The sequence below is a fragment of the Parasteatoda tepidariorum genome, chromosome 5, assembly GCF_982258835.1.
Source record: "Parasteatoda tepidariorum strain Cologne lab strain chromosome 5, Ptep-v5.0, whole genome shotgun sequence".
Classification (NCBI taxonomy): domain Eukaryota; kingdom Metazoa; phylum Arthropoda; class Arachnida; order Araneae; family Theridiidae; genus Parasteatoda; species Parasteatoda tepidariorum.
Genome location: NC_141759.1, coordinates 92,987,587 through 93,005,326, shown reverse-complemented (window position 1 = coordinate 93,005,326; position 17,740 = coordinate 92,987,587). Strand labels below are relative to the sequence as shown.

Genomic DNA, 17,740 nt, shown 5'->3' with positions numbered 1-17,740 from the left:
CCTTAAAATAAAATATTTATATCCAAAAAACACAAAGGTATCTTTGCTGCAGCATGCAATTGAGTATAATGATACACACAGGTATGTTATTTGCGCCATTATATGGTGTGTTCTACTTCGTTGTACATTTGCTATTTGTGCTTTTATAGTCTGACTGCTTAATTTATTTTGAAAAATAATAAAGCAAGGTATACTGCCATCTTAAAATAAGACTACATTTATTTCCCTAAAACAAAATCTCTTTGCATCAGTATAATTAAATTAGAACACAACTTATAAACACACAAAATATGTAGTTAAACAATGCAGCCTAAGTTATTTGTGTTTTCCTCTGTAATTTCCATATTTTTCTACAATAAAAAACATTGTTAATTAAAATATTTGATTGTCAATGACTTAGTTCTTTTTTTCCATATAAGAACATAATTAAAATACTAAGGAAAAGTTTGATGTAGAAATATTATCTTTTGATGTGGCTTATCGCTATACTGCTTTTATGTACAGTAGGAAACCGATTATCCGGAACGATCGGGACCATCGCTATTCCGGATAACTGATTTTTCCGGTTTTCTGAATAGCTACAAAAAACCGTTTTTTTTATTGTTAAACCCAACTAAAAAAAAAAAAATTTTGGAAATAATCTTAAAAAGAAGAAAAAACGATTAAGTAATACACTAATGATTATTTCCAAAACGATGGTAAGGTAAACATCTTTCAAGAAAGAAAAAAAAATCCTAAAATCTTATGAGGAAAATTTTTTTTAATTTTTTTAAATGGCGGGAAAACTTATCGAATTTCGTTCCGGTTTTTTGGTTTTCCGGTTTTCTGATTTCCGGATAAAGGGTTCTGTACTGTATTTATGTGCAAAATATAGCGAAAAAGTATATGCTAACCACATTATTTCAGTTCACAGCACTGAAATTATTAATCTCTAAGTGTGAAGCACATTTACCACCAACTTCACTCATTTTTAAATGGTCTTTTCCCACTTATGGTTTGTGCTGCCATCTGATGACTTCAGAAAATATGAGGGAGATGATGAAAGGCTTTGTTTACATAAACATCGGTAACAGTAAAGGTTAGCAAAGGGTCAAGAAAAATGATAATGGGAGCCATTTTCTCTTTTGCATTCTATGTTAATTCATTGTATAATTTCGCATAGAATTTATTTGTTAAGACAGGATTTATAAATTCTGTTGATTATAAGCTCAGAAGTTCAAGTCAGTACTCATAAGCTCAATCCTTTACAGCAGGAAAATTTTGAAAATCCCATCAAAATAAAGATCTTAAAAATCAAATTAATTTAGATAATAAGATAAATAAATTTCTGTTTTCAAAATCAGTCTCAAACTCTAAAATATTTTAACATAATATTAGTAGGGGAAAATGGTCAAGAGTTAAAGCTCAGAGAAAAAGTTCCTTTAGAAAAAAAATTTTGGAAGTTAGTTACAAGGCTGATTGTGCTCCGGAATTTTCGCCAACAGTGATCCGGAGATCGAAGGTCCAGATGTTTAAAAAAATCATGGGTCACTGAAGTTTCCGGAAATCAAGTTTTCAAAAGTGGAACTTGAAAACACAGTTTATTTGTTTGTAAGGGAGAACCAGAGAGATACTTTATAAGCTTATATTCATGATTAATATTAATTTTTTAGCAGTAAATAGTTGTTCTAATCATAAACTCAAGAAAGTAAGACATTTTTAATTACTTCTCCAGGTCATCATAGATATGTGTAAATGGTATAGGTATGTGTAAAATTTGAAATATATTTTTAGTAAACTAAGAAATATTGATACCTTGTTCAAATTTTTTTTCAATTTAAACTGTCTTTTTTTTTTAAAAAAAACTCAATTTTCCGGAATTTTGACTTAGGCTCACAATCACCCCTGCAGTTAGTAAGCATTAACTCTGTTGAAAATATTGGTAAAAATGCTTACTCCTTTTAAATATTTTTTTTTCTTTATATGTTAAGTGATAAACATCATAGTAATCATTTTTAAAAAAAAAGTAATGTGCAAAATTCTAAACTGAACTATCCTGCTATTTATGTTTTGTACTTCCAGATGAAATTTATGTTTTCTAAAATTCTCCTTGTCACTTAGACGACAGCATGTAGAATGATAAAGAATAATTCAAATGAAAGTCTTACAATCGGCATGTACTGATTAGCCACCTACAAGTTTGACTAAATGTTGCAAAGTTACCTTATTTTACAATTTTATGACTGAAAATAATATTTCTCCAAGTAAAATATAAATAGAAATGAACCTCTATTTCCTAAAATTTTAATTTTTCAAAGAGGTTTTGTCCTAGTCACTTTTGGTGACTGGTTCTACTTTAGCTTTTTTTCCAAAAACATAGCTAATTTGGGCATATTCCTGGAATCGAAATCAGTTTTCAGTAATGTGACATTATTCACAATATTTGGTCTGTAGCTTTACAGAAATTTCAAGAATGATCAATGTATGCATTTCTGAATTGAATAAAAACTAAAAACTATCAAATTGAATAAAAATTTGGGATTCGGGACCATTCAAATATGGTAAAAAAGAAAAGTCAAGACGCATTATTTTAAAATATTATTTTAATCTTAATATTACACTGTTGAGTGTTTCACTTAAAACATTTTTGATAACTGGAATATTAAAAAAGGACTTTTTAAAGTGTGAAATTATGCAATAGATTTTTAGATCATGAGTTGGGGAGTTTGATTTTGGCTCAAATTATCAAGGAAATAGCAATTTTTTTGTTGCTGACACCTGAATTTTTTTTTTTTTTCAGAATGAACTGAACTACAACAGTTGTAAGTATGGATCATTACGTGTCAAATGAAGCATTGTGTATATCTGATTTTTAAAAAATTTACCAATATCACAAAAATTAGGTTAACTGAAATATTAATTTGAAAATTAAGATACTCATAAAAAAAAATCTGCCGACTGGACTGTGTAGGGATCAGGGAACAGGCCTTGCATCAAAAAGGTTCTGTGTTTGAATCCCGGGCAAGGCATGAATGTTTTTTCATTCTCCGTACTATCTGTCCTTACTGTGGGAGCAATGTTACCCCACCTAATATGGTGCCCCTGAAAGAGTGGCCAACAAATCTGCCTTGTAAATGCCTGAATTGACAAGATGTTAACAAAGGTGGGCATAGGGAAAAAAATTTAAAATGTTAAACCAAGCAATATTTCATATACAACATTTTTTTCAGTCTTCATTGCAAAAAGAAGTAATACTATTTTTTTTTATTGTGTCCATGGACAATAAAATGGCCCCGTGTGCCTTCAAAACAGCATCCGCAAGCTCCAATACATCATTACTGTAGAGCAGTGTTTCCCAAACGTATGACTTTTGGGTACCCTTTCTAAATTTTTCGCAATGCAGCGTACCACTAATAAAAAATGAATGTATTTTTTACTATAAAAAAATTGCACAAAAGTTAAAAATCACGACTAGCTGTTGACAGCACTAATTATTAACTGTTTACTCCGCAAAAATAGCTAATAGAAAAATGATTAATCCTAAGTTTTCTTGGCTAGCTTTGTTTTTAAGTAAAATTTTCGTTTGTAGCATATATTTCGCATAAGACAGGGCTGATTGTGCTCCGGAAAAAATCCGGATTTTTCGTTAACTGTTATCCGAAAGTTTCCGGAGATCGAAGGTTCAGATGTTTAAAAAAATCGGTGATCACAAAAGATTTCGGAAATCAAATTTTCAAAGGTGGAACTTAAAAACGCAGTTTATTTTATTTGTTTATAAGAGAGCTACTTTATAAGATTATATTCAAGATTAATATTCATTTTTTTATCAGTAAATAGTTATTATAATCATAAACTCAAGAAAGAAAGACATATTTGTAAATTTCAATTGCTTCTCCAGGTCATCATAGGTATGTGTAAAATTTTAAATATATTTTAAGTAAACTAGGAAATATTGAGAAAAAGGAAAAAAAAAACTTGTTTAAATTTTTTTTCTAATTTTTCGGTTTAAACTTTTTTATTTATTTATTTATTTTTTTTACTCAAGAAATTTTCCGGAATTTTGACTGGGGCTCACAATCACCCCTGATAAGAACGCGTACCCCCGCTAAACTGTTCCCGTACCCCTGGGGGTACGCGTACCACACTTTGGGAAACACTGCTGTAAAGGATCTCACGAAGTTCTGAAGCCAGTGGCACCATACCCAGTTGTAAAACATATGTGATCCGGGGTAAGTCGGACATTGGTGCAGTAATACTATTAAAAAACCATTATTTTTAAAAAAATGCATTTATTACGAATTTCTAAAATAACTTCAAGTTAGTCTTGCTTTTTAATTTAACAGTAGAACAAAACGACAATATATTTACAAATATAAAGGAAGATTATCAGGAAAAACAAGTCCTTTTATACATAACAAGTCAGGATGAGAAACAGATTACTTTGGCTCTTCAATCACACCATGAGCAACATCTGTCATCTTTGGATATTTCACTTTCTTTTTTTCTAACTCCTCTTGACTCCAAAGCATTAGTTTAAGCATAACAGCCAGTTTAGGAGTGGTTGATTCTCTGTTTTCCATTTCCAATATCGCTGCATTCACCTCACTAGCAATCTAAAATATTTATTTTTGTTTAATATATAACAGCTTACAAAAGGAATTTACAACAGTGAAATGAAAGGTATATCATTTTATTTTCAAAAGAGAAGGTTGTAGTTAAAAAAAGGAAGAAGAAAAACATTTAAACTTAAAATTTTAGAAAAATCTTACAAAGTACAAAATAGTGCTAAACATGCTTGTATATTTGCAGATCATAATCAAGCATAATATTAGCAACTAATGCAATATAATCCAGATCTGATAAAACAGTTAAGCATTACTGAAAAGACAAAATTAAACCATGAATGGGAAAAGTGTGAGTTTTACAGTTAAATATTGGGGAAATTCCCTCTGCAGAAATTTATGTCACAAATAATATTATATATATTACATGAAATAATAGTTATGTTTGTAATAAATAAAGCAGAGTTTTCAGTGCCATACATATTAACACACACTATATGTACTCAAGGGCGCTGGCAGAATAATATAAAAGGGGGGTGCAACCCTCCAACAAACTACCCTCCCCTCCTCCCGAAAAAAAATTTAAATATTCTGCTATTACATTTTGTTTTGTTATCACATATACTTTCATCTGTTCATTTTTTCAAGATACATTTCTTCATTGTTAGCAAGATATTTAAAAAAAAAAGTACGAATTTCTTGTACTTGCAAATTTTGTCCTGAGGCGATCCCGCTGGCATAGCTACTGACTTTGAAACACAAAAACTACAAACAGTAGTTTCGTATACTAACGTGTTTGTGCAAGCTTAACATTATTTATTGTGTTGATGAAGTTTTACAGTTGCGAGAAGTCAGCTTGTGTTATACACCTTTGTTAAACTGAATAACTAATAGAAAATGTAATATTATTTACATTTTATTAAATGAAATTTAAAAATATAGCTTAGATATCTGCCAAGTTTGTGAATGCTCAGTGTGCATAAGAAAAGAATCAAAGATGACTCAGAATTCATTGAAAAAGTTAAAAACAGATTTGGACAGCAAACAAGACGATTACAATTCTTGTTTGATTAAACAATTTTTTAATTGTTATGTATCAATAATTACTTAATTATTTGTTTCTCCATAAAAATATGTTTAATAAAAAAATTTTATAACAAAATTTTTCTGTATCTCTTTAATTGTTTTTAAAAAAAAAAGCCAGGGGGGTGCAAGTGCACCCCCTTGCACCCCGCTGCCGGCGCCCTTGTATGTACTTATTTATAGAGTAACCTTTTCAGTGGCAGTGGACCACTTACTTCCAACAAAAATAAATGTGCTTTTTGCTAAACCAAAATGGTTTTTAACTATTTACTTTAAATTTTATGAAAAAATAAAATACTTCATCTGGGTTATTAAAGGGGTAACTTTTTATAAATGTTTTTGATTAAATTCCTTTTGATTTAATTTTCTGCCCCACAAAATTAACGTCATTTCCACGAAATGTTTATCATAACTCTTAGATGAGATAATTTATTTTTGTATAAGAGAATTACCCATCGTATATTGAAAGAATAACCTATTTAAAAAAATAACTTAAGTGTGTAGTTTTGAAAACTATTTAATTATATTTTTATAACTGTCAAGTGAACAATTGCGATTAGTCCATTTTGAAAAATTAAAATTTTGCAAAAAAATATGGAAAATTCAGGAACTAGTCTGGCATTTCAATCACTATATATATTAAGAAATCAGGATATTTTATTCTATACCCATCATCTATTTGCCAACCCAATTTTGGGTTCACGACTACTAATGTTCAACTCCGTAGCTTTGTAATTTTGAACCAATCCAGAAGACAAGGAAACTCCTGGATCAGTACCCCCAGAGGTATGATTTGTTATGGGAACATGGAGGACTTTGTGACACGACGGATTCAATGTACGCCAGTCACTACTTACTACACGGCAGGTGGGGATCAAACCCACTATCTCTTGGACATGAGCCCAGTACCCTACCAACCAGGCTATCCCGGCCTAATTCAGGATATCAAATTTTTAAGAATGATTACAAACCTTTTGGCGGTGAGATGGATGTAAAAGATCACCAAAGGGTGACCTTTCAGGTTCATCAAAAGCCAACAATGCCAAAGTCCTTTCCAGTTCAGATAAAACTTCTTTGTTTTCTTCTCCTCTTTCAGCTAATTGCTCCTGGGCATACTTTAAAGCTTCCTCTATATTTCTCTCTCGAATCAGCTCAATCAAATGTTGTTGCTAAAATTAAACATAATCCATATTAGGCTCAATTCAAAAAGATACAAGTTTCTTGTTGTTGTTTTTTAAATAATTGGAATCTTTTTATAGCATAGTTACCATTTTGAAATTATTTTAATGAATCTAAAATTATTTATGAATTATACAGAATAACATAAAACATTGATCTTCCGATAACATTGATACCCAGACAGTTAAAAGTTTAATTACATTAACTACACTGAGCTAAAGGCAGAACTAGAACAATGACTACATGTATATATAAAGAATTTTTTTCTCATGCAATTCATTTTTTTCCTAAGCAAGATGGCCATAAATACTCAAAAAGAAAGGTGCCTAACTTTTCTATTTTGATTTTAATAAGGCTTCACAATCAAAAGGGGTAGGTGGTGGCATAAATTTAATTATTATTTTCAGTTACGCCTTATTCCAATGCATAAAATATATTATAAAACACTTATACTTGCTATTAAACTTACAGAAACCGTATATTTCAGTGTGTAAGTTGACTTTTCAAATCCCCGAAATTTTTTGCAAAATCACCAAAGTTTAAGCATGGGAAATTAAGTAAGAAATTTATTGATCATGAAATATCGATGCACTATAAACAATGAGATAGATATGAATAACTCTGTATCAATTAACCCCTTTCAGAAAGTGTTTGAATGTGTTATAAATAATTATTGCATATTTTCTATACATATAAGGATTTTTTTAACTAAAATACTTTAAATTATGAATAAGAAAAGTTAACATAATTCATTCAAGATTATTTTTAAATAATATTAATACAATAAAAAAGTTTTAAAACCAACCATAAAGCTACAACTTTAGATTCCTGATCATCATTTGTGGGGAATTAATCAACCTTCATCTATCAAAAGGCAAGATAGAATCAAGTTAACATGTCTTATATATTAGTGAATTGGTCTTTAATATTTGTAGTGGTAGTTATGCCACACATTAACATCAGCAGTGTTGTCATACAAATTCTACTCTGCAATGGATTCTACTCTATCCTCATAGGTTGAGTCTCATAAAAAATTACAGTCATCCCCATCCAGAGAATTTAAAATTCCACACTTCTGAAAAGATTTGACCATGAAATAGAAATGTTTATATCTGGTTTTTCAGAGATCAACTGATGAACCAGAACTACCTCATATAATAAAAATTAGAGTATCAACTTATGCACCAGAATAAACAATTTATTTTAAAACAATTATAATAAGATTATTTTTTTAACAAAATTATTGGATTTTCAGGTGTAATTGTTAGAGTCTAAATTTCTCAAATACCTGCAGATGGAAGAATAGATATCGATCTGCATCAAGTAATTCTGGGTGAAGATTATTAACCATTTCAATAGCTTCTTGAATTTTTCCATTTTGAATGGCATCTCTAATTTTGATTCGCTCATCTAAAGTATCAAGATCTACAGTTGGCTGGACACCAGATTCAATACGAAATCTCTCCGCAGCCCCCTTGAAACCTTCTGAAAATAAGCAAAAAATTTCCATTATAATTTGCATATAACTAAAAAGTAATAAAAATACCATAGTAATAAAAGTAATACCATAGTATAAAATGGTAATCTGTTCCCCTTAAAAAAAATTTTTAAAGAGGAAAGGCAATGGAATGTTTTCAGAGCATTTGCTAGATAGGGAAATCAGGTACTGTAACCTTATTAAAGTCACATGCTCACTTGTATTACAGTTATTTTTTAACACAAAACATGCATTTCATAAATAACTGTAGATCTATATAAAATGTGAGCCCCCAGGCAACTGTTTTGTAATGAGCCTGCACCCGATGCAGAAAACGGAATCAAATATTACAACTTTATGAAATTCGAAGTTTACTTTGTCGGTCAAATTTATGCTACAGTGTACAGTATGTCATGCAAGGACCTTTCAAGGGAAACTAGGGAAATGTGACTCGCCAATTTTGAAATAAACTAGTGGGATGTATGCCTTATGAGGAATAATTTTAGGGGGCAACATTCGTTTCGGCCCATAGAAGGTACTATGAGAGATAAAAAATAATTCAATATATAGAAAAATCGGTATTTTATTACTTCAATGCATACTCCAATTAATTTTGTGGTACTTTCATGTACAATATAATGCATATTTATTGTCAAAATTGATTTCAAAAATTTTAGATATCTGTAGTTTTTCAGAAAAACCAGTTAGGTTAATTTTAAAAAAAAGTGACATTAAATTTTTTAAATTTTTTTTCCAAAAAACTTTCCAAATTATTTGGAGTATGTAATTGCAAATCAATAATTTAATAAGTAATTAATTAATTAATAATTAATTACGTTCTGATTAATTTATTAATTAGCAAATTAATTAATTATCCAATTAATTACAAAATAATTGGATTATGAGACAATTGCAATAACTAATAGTCTGCTTTGAAGTAATAAAATACCGATTTTTCTATATATTGAATTATTTTTTATCTCTCATAGGACCTTCTATGGGCCGAAACGAATGTTGCCCCCTAAAATTATTCCTCATAAGGCATACATCCCACTAGTTTATTTCAAAATTGGCGAGTCACACTTCCCTAGTTTCCCTTGTTAGTTGAATTGTTACAATATCATATCTTCAGACTGCATTTCAAAATAAAATATAAATATTGAGAAGATTTTTAGTTCTTTAAATATAATATGGAAAATTTAAGACACTTTAGTAAAGTCTTGCTACATGTAAAAAGAAATAATAAAAACTTTAAACATGTATACAATAATGTATAGCATGAGAGAGTTCATGAGTTTTAAAACATGTTTGGGTAAATATATGTATTTTACCCATACATTATTAAATAGTATCGAAATAAATGAATGGAAATTTGATTTATGACTTTCATTTCATCTTTAAAAGCTTATAAGAAAAATTTGAATATGCTTTAAAATTAAGTAAATTAATTTAATTTATTAATTTAAATTTATAATAGTCAAAATTTACTTTTCTGATACTTTGATAATTCAATAAAAATTCAAATAAGTTATTTTAATTTTTAATGTAAATTTTTAAAGTTATAGAATTTTAATCTGTAAAACATTTGTACATTTTAAGATATTTTTGAAGCTTTTACAAAAGCTAAAAAGTAGCATAAAGTATTATTTTTTAATATATATTAAATTTAGTTACTGATAAGGCTTAATTAAAATTAGAATATTTTAAAAATTAAAATTATTTTAAGACCATCCCTTAAGTTAAATTTAGAAATATTAAATTTTTTATTAATTAGAATAATAAGTAATGTAACAAAACCTGTAACAAGGTAATTCATAATCAAGCGATTCATATCTGCCCTTTGCATTCGTAAGTTACCAATTCTGTCAAGCCACTCTGATTTTGTCAGTTCTTCAGGCTTTTCAATAGGAGTAGAGCCTAAAATTTAAGTATCATAATAATAAATACACACAAAACAGAGCTAAGATTAAAAATAATAATTAAACATATATTAGTACTAATTTGAATATTTATTATTCAATGGATAATAATTTTTTTAATTAAATTATTTAGATTTATTAAACAACATTAATTATTAAGTTAATGTTAATCTTTTAAAAATCTTCATTTAAGGAAATACTGCTAGATTAAAACCAATTCAAAATAGATACATCCTTTTTTTTTTTTGCTCAAGCTTATTAAATGCAGACTAATGTAAAATAAACGCTCTTATTAAAAAAAATTTGAAACAGTGTTCTAAAGAAATATAGGTCTGCACCTTCGTAGAAAACTACATAAAAAAATGCTCCACAAAATAACTTTAAATCTATTCTGAGTAATATTTTTATGAAGAAATTAAGCGTTTTGTTTCATAAAAATTCAAGATCTTAATGGCTTTAAACCTTTAAATAAAAACCATGTGGGTTATAACAATCATACATAAATATTTGGCTTTAGCAAATTATTTAATACAGAATTAAATGTGATTTTCAGCTTTTATAAACCATTGCCTCCCTTCATTCAAGAAATCAAAAACATTGAATTAATCTTTCACAAATAGAAAACATACAGTATTAAGCATAGTGAAACCTTTCTGCTACGACCACACTCTGTTGTTCCGACCACTTCAAAACTTCAACTTCATCAAAATTTTATCGAAAATACATGATTTTTCGCAAGCGATTTTAATGTTACTCAGAGTCACTTCCTCGGTCCGAAAATGGCACTTGTGCTAACGTCATCAAAACCGGATCGATAAATAAAACTTAGCATCAATAAAAATGACCCCTACTGATATAATTATGTGTAAAAACAAATTAACCAATTATGAATGATAGAAATATTTTTAAATAAATAAACAATTAAGTTTTTTGTTTAAGTTAGCATTTAATTCTGCATCATAAAAATTGCTTTAAAAAATGGGAAGAGGTTTGTTTGCTTGAGATGCTTAATTTTTTCAGAAATAATTTTTTTTTTCTAATTTAACTTTAAACTCTAAAAGTAAATCATGGATAGGATAGTTTTTAGTGGACTCGGTCTGCAGCATCAGGTTGTCAATCGTTTTTAGGGATTTCTAGAAAGAGCTCTCTAAATTTGAATCTACTTATTTGTTTTGTTAATATTTTTTTAATTGCGATATTTTTTCATGTTTCCTTAATTGACCTTATACGCATTTGGTACAAAGGTTTGTCTAGTCAGTGGTAGAGGTTTTGATTATCACTCCTTAAAGTTTTTTTCATTACAAAGTCTATGGAAAAATTCTGTACCTCCCAAAATTGGTCGTAAATAGATGAGGTATCAATCTTCACTGTATCAGTCTTTCAATTAAAATAACTCTAATTAAAATTCAAATCTCCAGAGTTGCATTGATAATTTAATGATGTATTAGTTGAGAGCTTTAATTATGCAAATCACAAATTCCATTATGTAGTCAATGTACGAAAAAATTGAATGACAGTATTGTAAAACAAATCTAAGGCAAATAATTTAAAGTGAAAAAATAAATTAAAAGGAGTAAAAATCACTAGCATTCCTAAGAAACATACTTAATTAACATACATGACACATAGGAGCATACATAAGAGATGATAATATAAGTTCAGGTCAAAAAATTCTTCAAGCTTTTATTTATATTATGGTGTTGAATCTAAAAAGTAGAAAACAGGAACTTTTTGGTAACATGTGAGATACGCTACAATCTTTAAATAATCTGGTACTGTTAATGGGGAGAAATTAAAAGCATCTGAACAATTAATACCCTTCAAAAATAAACAAGATTTATTACAGGAGCTTGCAGTTTACTCTCATTATTGAAAGTTACGATTATGAATGTGCATAGTGATCGCAATTGAATCATTATAAGAAAATTAACTAGCTCAATAGGAAATAGAAATACTCATATTAAAATATAAATCATCAACAATATGAAACAAAGAATAATACTTGATTAACAAGAGTGACAAATGACAGCTCTCTTCAGGAGACAGTCACGTACTTACGCGACTTAATATGCTGGGTCATGACATAAGTAAGTTGTTAAGAATAAACATAAACAATATCGAATAAAAGAAATTACTAGTCATTCACAAATTATTGAACAGTTATTTTCAAATAGTTCCACACTTCTTAAAGATATACGAGGAATTTTCGCACTATAAACCAAAACCACTAAAAACAAATATAAATATTGCTGTATTTAAAGTTACAGTTAAAATCCTAGAAAAACAAACATATTGCAAACATAAATTTATGGAATTTAAATATCTCTTTAATTTTTTAATTTATTGATTTATTTTAAAAATTCAGTTGCAATAAAAAATTTTAATCAGTGTCATTTCCTCATTTTTATTAAAAAGTTAATTAAGTTAAGTTATGATCAGAAGTGAAGTAGAGAGAGATGCTTGTTTCTGTTCTGTAGGAAAAATAAATAAAGATATTTAAGATAAAATTATGTTATTTTCTTGATTATTAATTATTTTATTTTAACTCCTCTGTTTATAATGAATCTTAATATTGGTTTTGCATTTAAATTCGTATTCAATAAATCATTTTATGCATTTATAGTTACTTATGATTAAAAAACCTTGAGACTAATGAGAATCCTTGACAGTTCTATTATTATCCGTATTTTGGAAAATTGTTACAAATCTATTTAATTGTTTCTACATTACTATCGTAAATTTTAAAAATTGTTTAAGTTATGAGGCAGCACTTCAGAAGTGATATAATTTAATCAATATTAAATGCAATAGTTTCATTTCACCAAATCTATTTCAAACAATAAAGTCTTTATTATATAAAATCAAAGCCAAGAGAAAAATTTTGCTGTTGCGGCAATCGTGCCTGTGTGTTTCTAACAATTTGTTATGTCATGCCCTCTAAAAAGCAGTATAATTTAGTTAATGATGATGCTTACGACAGTCGAATTCCACTTTATAATGAAGAAGCTTTTCAACATGGAATTACTTTTCATGCAAAAGTGAGTATAAACAGGATGGTTCAGATATTACCTTAGAAAAGTAAAAAAAGAAGTGCATTCCGAGCTGGTTTTTCTCAAACTTTGCATCTGATGAGGCTAGCATATGTAGCACCTTTTTACAATGTTTTCAATAAAAATAAATTTGTACTCAAATCCTAGAATAGCGCACATTTTGGCGATTTTTTTTTAAATCTTGCCATGTTGGCGATTTTTACAGGGATCAACGTTGCTTTTAGATTATTTAAAAAAAAAAATTTAATTGTTATAAATTTATTCATATATTTATTTAATAGAATAAAAAATAACTTACCTTTACTCTGATGGCTCATCTTTTGACACCGGAGGGTACATCTTTATGACCTCACAAATTATTTTGATTAAATTTTAATGTATAGGGTGACCCGGGGTAATTCACGATAACTCTGTTTCTGGGGTAAATAATGATCACCTAAGTTTTATTTAAAAAAAAAAAAAAAATTTTAAATTTAAGACATGGACAAGAATGCTAGTACACTTTACTAAAGTATAACTTCATTTACTTAATAATAATTTTTTGTTTAATCTTACAAAATAAGCATCTTTTAAACTGCTTTCTGTATTTTCCATTTCAAAGATGGGTTTCAAAATGTGCACATTTCTGCAAAGATCCCCCTCCTTCTCTTAATAATAAATATTTTGAGTTACTATCTTTTTCTTTGATATAAAAGTAGTGTAAGCTTTTGTTTAATTGTTTCACATCTACTGTAAACATTATAATTAATTATAGGAAACTATATCAAATGTTACCCCCTACAGATGGGGTAATTATTGATCACTGGGGTAATTCCTGATCATTGTCATTTCTTATTATAAATAGTATATAAAATAGCTTATAAATACCTAATTGTCTTTTCTTAAATAACAGTTCATATTTATTAAGTGGAACCACTATAAAATATATTTTAACTGTCATCACAAAATTTGTTTTTAACTGTATACAAGACTGTATTCTGATTTGCACCATTTCTGGTTTATCTTACCTTGCTTCTATCTTAATTTTATGTGCGTACATCGTTAGAATAATTTTTAAGTTTATAAATCAGCCTAGTATAATTGTTAGAATAATTTTTAAGTTTATAAATTAGCCTAGTATAAATATGGTGAGAAATTATAAGCCTAAAAAGGATACTAAGCTTCTAGAAAACAAAATTAATGAATTTCTTTTAATGATTGAAAATGAAAATTTCAGTGTGAGAGCTGCTGCCAGAGCTGTTGACATACCTTACTTAACTTTACACTTTCCTTTAATGAAGTTCAAAAATCCAGCAAAAGTGACCCATGTGGGAACTCTCTTATATTTCAGAAGAATGAATTGGCTGATTGCCTAAAATGTATGGCACGATGGAAAGATTTTTGAAAATTTAAAATGTTAATTGTTCTTCTTGCTTTTAAATAAATCATTTTATTAGCTGCTTAAACATATCTTTTTGGTTTATTTGTTTGATCTTGATGTCTTATTTGTTAATTACTATTATATAATTATTTTTAAACAGCCCCTTTACAATAGAAACTGGTGATCAGTAATTACCCCAGAAGTGATCAGGAATTACCCCAGAAATGATCAAGACCAGGGGTAATTCCTGATCACTTAAAATTTAAAATATTTTAAATTCTAATTAGATTTTCAAACAAAAGAAGGTGGCATTGGACTTATCTCATATGGTCTCAAACTTCCAGTAAATATTAAAATTCTATTTTGAATAGTTTTTTCACAAAATAGATGTTTGCGTTTTTTGATCAGGAATTACCCCAGGTCACCCTACAACATTTAATCATTGCTCTCTTTCCTTTTGTATTTAATAAAGTTAAACATTCGCTCGCCATTTTCTACTTATACCGCACAGAAGAATGAAATAATAATCGTAATAAATGAAGTAACGGTTAAAAAATGAAATAATAACGATGATTTTAATCGTGGTGTGATTGGACATTCAAAATAATTTCTCTGAAAAATCTCCCAGAAACCTAGTTTGGCGAGATTTTAAAAAATCACCACGGGGTGGGCTATTCTAGGATGCACCCGTTACATACAGATTTAACAAATTGTAAAGATTTTCCTATTGGTACTCAGGTTTTTAGGACAATGGCCAGGGAGAAATTAAAGATTAAAAAAAACATCACAGGTGGAGAAAAACTTATAGCTACCATGCAGCAAACCTGTACTTTCTTTTTTTCTTAAATTTTTGAAAGTTTACAATCCCTTTAGTGATTGCAATTATCATGAGCAGGTGCCTCAATGAATACATGAGGACCGAAAATTTTATTTGTTAAATAAGGGCTTTCTGCAATGTAGGATTCCTAAAATGAAAAAAATTGTGCACCTACCTTATGGTTAATTTTTAATGCACTTTATTTATTGGTTTGGTGGTCATGAGGATATTTTCGTATCATGTTGATCTGTCACACCAAGGTGTTAAGTTGATTTTAAACTTGCAATTTTTAAAAAAAAACATGTAGATGTTTCCGGGGTGGGGGTGTTTATAAGTTACACTTTTCAAGGTCCATTTCTGTGATGTTTTTTTAAGTTCCTCACAGACTGTTGCCCGGAAGTTGCCAAGACGTGGCAATTATTCTGCCACAGATCACGATACAGAAATCTCCTGTGTTTACTACAGCCTTTAAATAACAATTTCATTACTAATTTAATTTAAAATTTTTATTTTTTTTTAATATTATAATAAATTACAATATTTAATTTATTATTATTTAATTTATTATTATTTAATTTACTATTATTTAATTTACTATTATTTAATTTATTATATTTAATTTATCTTTTAAGATAAATATTTGATTTTTTATTAATTGTTAAAAATAAATCATATACAGGTCAATTAGAATTACTGAAAAATTTATTCTATATATCTGTAAATGCCCTCAAAATCTGGGAATTCTGTCAAAAATTAAATGGATTTTATTATTTCTGCAAAGGATTTTTTTTTTTTCAATATTTAACTATAAATCATGATTATATATGTTTTTTTCGATAATGTGAAGTACCGAAGTAGATGTGTTATTTATGAATCCTTATGTTTATACTTAATTATCTAAGGCTTATTGCATTGTAATATTTTGTTTATTTGTTGGTCCATGTATGTAATTTAAATTTATTTAATGAAGGCTTTTGTTGAATGATAGTTAGTAATGGATTAATTTTCTTTTCTTTAGTATATTGGTTCTTTGGACGTACCAAGACCGAGCAGTAGAGTTGAAATTGTGGCAGCTATGAGAAGGATCAGAGTAAGTTTTTTCTTTCTTTTTTAAAAAAAATCTCTTTCACTTCTTTTTATAAAAAAATTTTTTTATTAAATTATAATTTTTAACGTATTTTTTCATTTTTTCCAAAAATAAAACAGGATCCATGGTTGCATTCATTTAATTTTTTATTTTATTTTTATAATATATAATTGAACTCTTTTATAACAAGCTCTGATTTAAAGAAATCGGAAATTCATGGTTGGTACAAGTACAATGTTATAGCTCATGGAGCATAGCTTGTTTTAAACACGCAAATTCCAGTTTATGCGAGCAATAGTTTAAGTATTCATAAAATTTCTTCTTAGTTCCACGTCTGCAGCTCAAGTAGTCTCTTTCTTGGTAGAAAAAAAACTACAAAAATATCTTTTTGATGTTTTATTAGATCAAAGAATACAGAGGATATTTTTGGTGAATAATTTTTATTCGAAGAACAATAACACAATAAACAGATAATAAGACTATACAAAGTTAATTAATTACCTTATTTTGTATTCTACTGAAATAAAAAAGAAATTAAGTCGAAATTATATTTACCCTATTTATATACTGTTATTATTTTTTCACGAAGCTGTTTTTTTTTTTTTTTTTTTTTAGTAGTCGGTTTTAACAAGCAAATGTTGTGGTCCATTCTCGCTAATTATATACTAGTTCGACTGTATACACATGTCTGTTATAGTGTTTTCATTAAAACAGCCTCTTGGGAGGAAGGAATAGAATTGTATTCTATGACACTCTGATTTGTGCCCATTTAGCATTTCTTCACATGAAATTCTTTACCATACTATCACTAATACTTTTCAGACAAGTAAACAGTTACCACAATAATGAACATTAAGTCAATTGAATGTGGGATTTAATGTAGAGCAGAAAACTGATATAATTGAATAAGTTGAAAACATTTATATTCTATGTGCAAATGATGATAAGCATGAATAAACATGAGCGTGATGAGATATATTTGCGCGATGAGGATGTATGTATGTCTGTCTTTATTCAGTATCAAGCTTCAATGGAGAAAAATTATATAGAGATTAGATGTGATTATTAAATGGAGATAAAAAAAAATCTTTCTTTTTTTTATTGACATATAATTTTCACATACTCTCAATTTTTTTCTTCTTACAATTTTTACTTTATTCTTGATTTTTATTTGAAACCATTAATTTAACATGTTACAATACATTACAAGAAACTATTTACATCTAA

General features: G+C 28.2%; 2 protein-coding genes across 3 annotated transcripts in view; one reads left to right on the top strand and one right to left on the bottom strand.

Moving 5' to 3' along the window:
• Positions 1 to 4,248: 4,248 nt before the first annotated feature.
• Positions 4,249 to 12,464, bottom strand: Hou (GID complex subunit 8 homolog protein Houki). Of its 2 annotated transcripts, none has more exons than XM_016059111.5 (5): positions 12,258 to 12,464; positions 10,078 to 10,197; positions 8,092 to 8,288; positions 6,596 to 6,793; positions 4,249 to 4,592 (listed from the first exon to the last, which is right to left on the bottom strand). In XM_016059111.5, the coding sequence occupies exons 1-5, from the start codon at positions 12,277 to 12,279 to the stop codon at positions 4,416 to 4,418; spliced, it is 714 nt and encodes a 237-aa protein (XP_015914597.1). In that variant the 5' UTR covers positions 12,280 to 12,464; the 3' UTR covers positions 4,249 to 4,415. The 2 variants fall into 2 exon arrangements, with proteins under 2 accessions (XP_015914597.1, XP_015914598.1); XM_016059112.4 differs by having other exon boundaries at positions 12,202 to 12,456.
• Positions 12,465 to 12,636: 172 nt separating this feature from the next.
• LOC107444861 (carboxyl-terminal PDZ ligand of neuronal nitric oxide synthase protein) overlaps positions 12,637 to 17,740 on the top strand; it is a 32,725-nt gene continuing 27,621 nt past the window's right edge. Inside the window, exons 1-2 of the mRNA XM_043053287.3 lie at positions 12,637 to 13,237; positions 16,445 to 16,516. Coding sequence (XP_042909221.1) covers positions 13,130 to 13,237; positions 16,445 to 16,516 — 180 coding nt within the window. The 5' untranslated portion in view covers positions 12,637 to 13,129. The remainder of the gene's footprint in view (positions 13,238 to 16,444; positions 16,517 to 17,740) is intronic.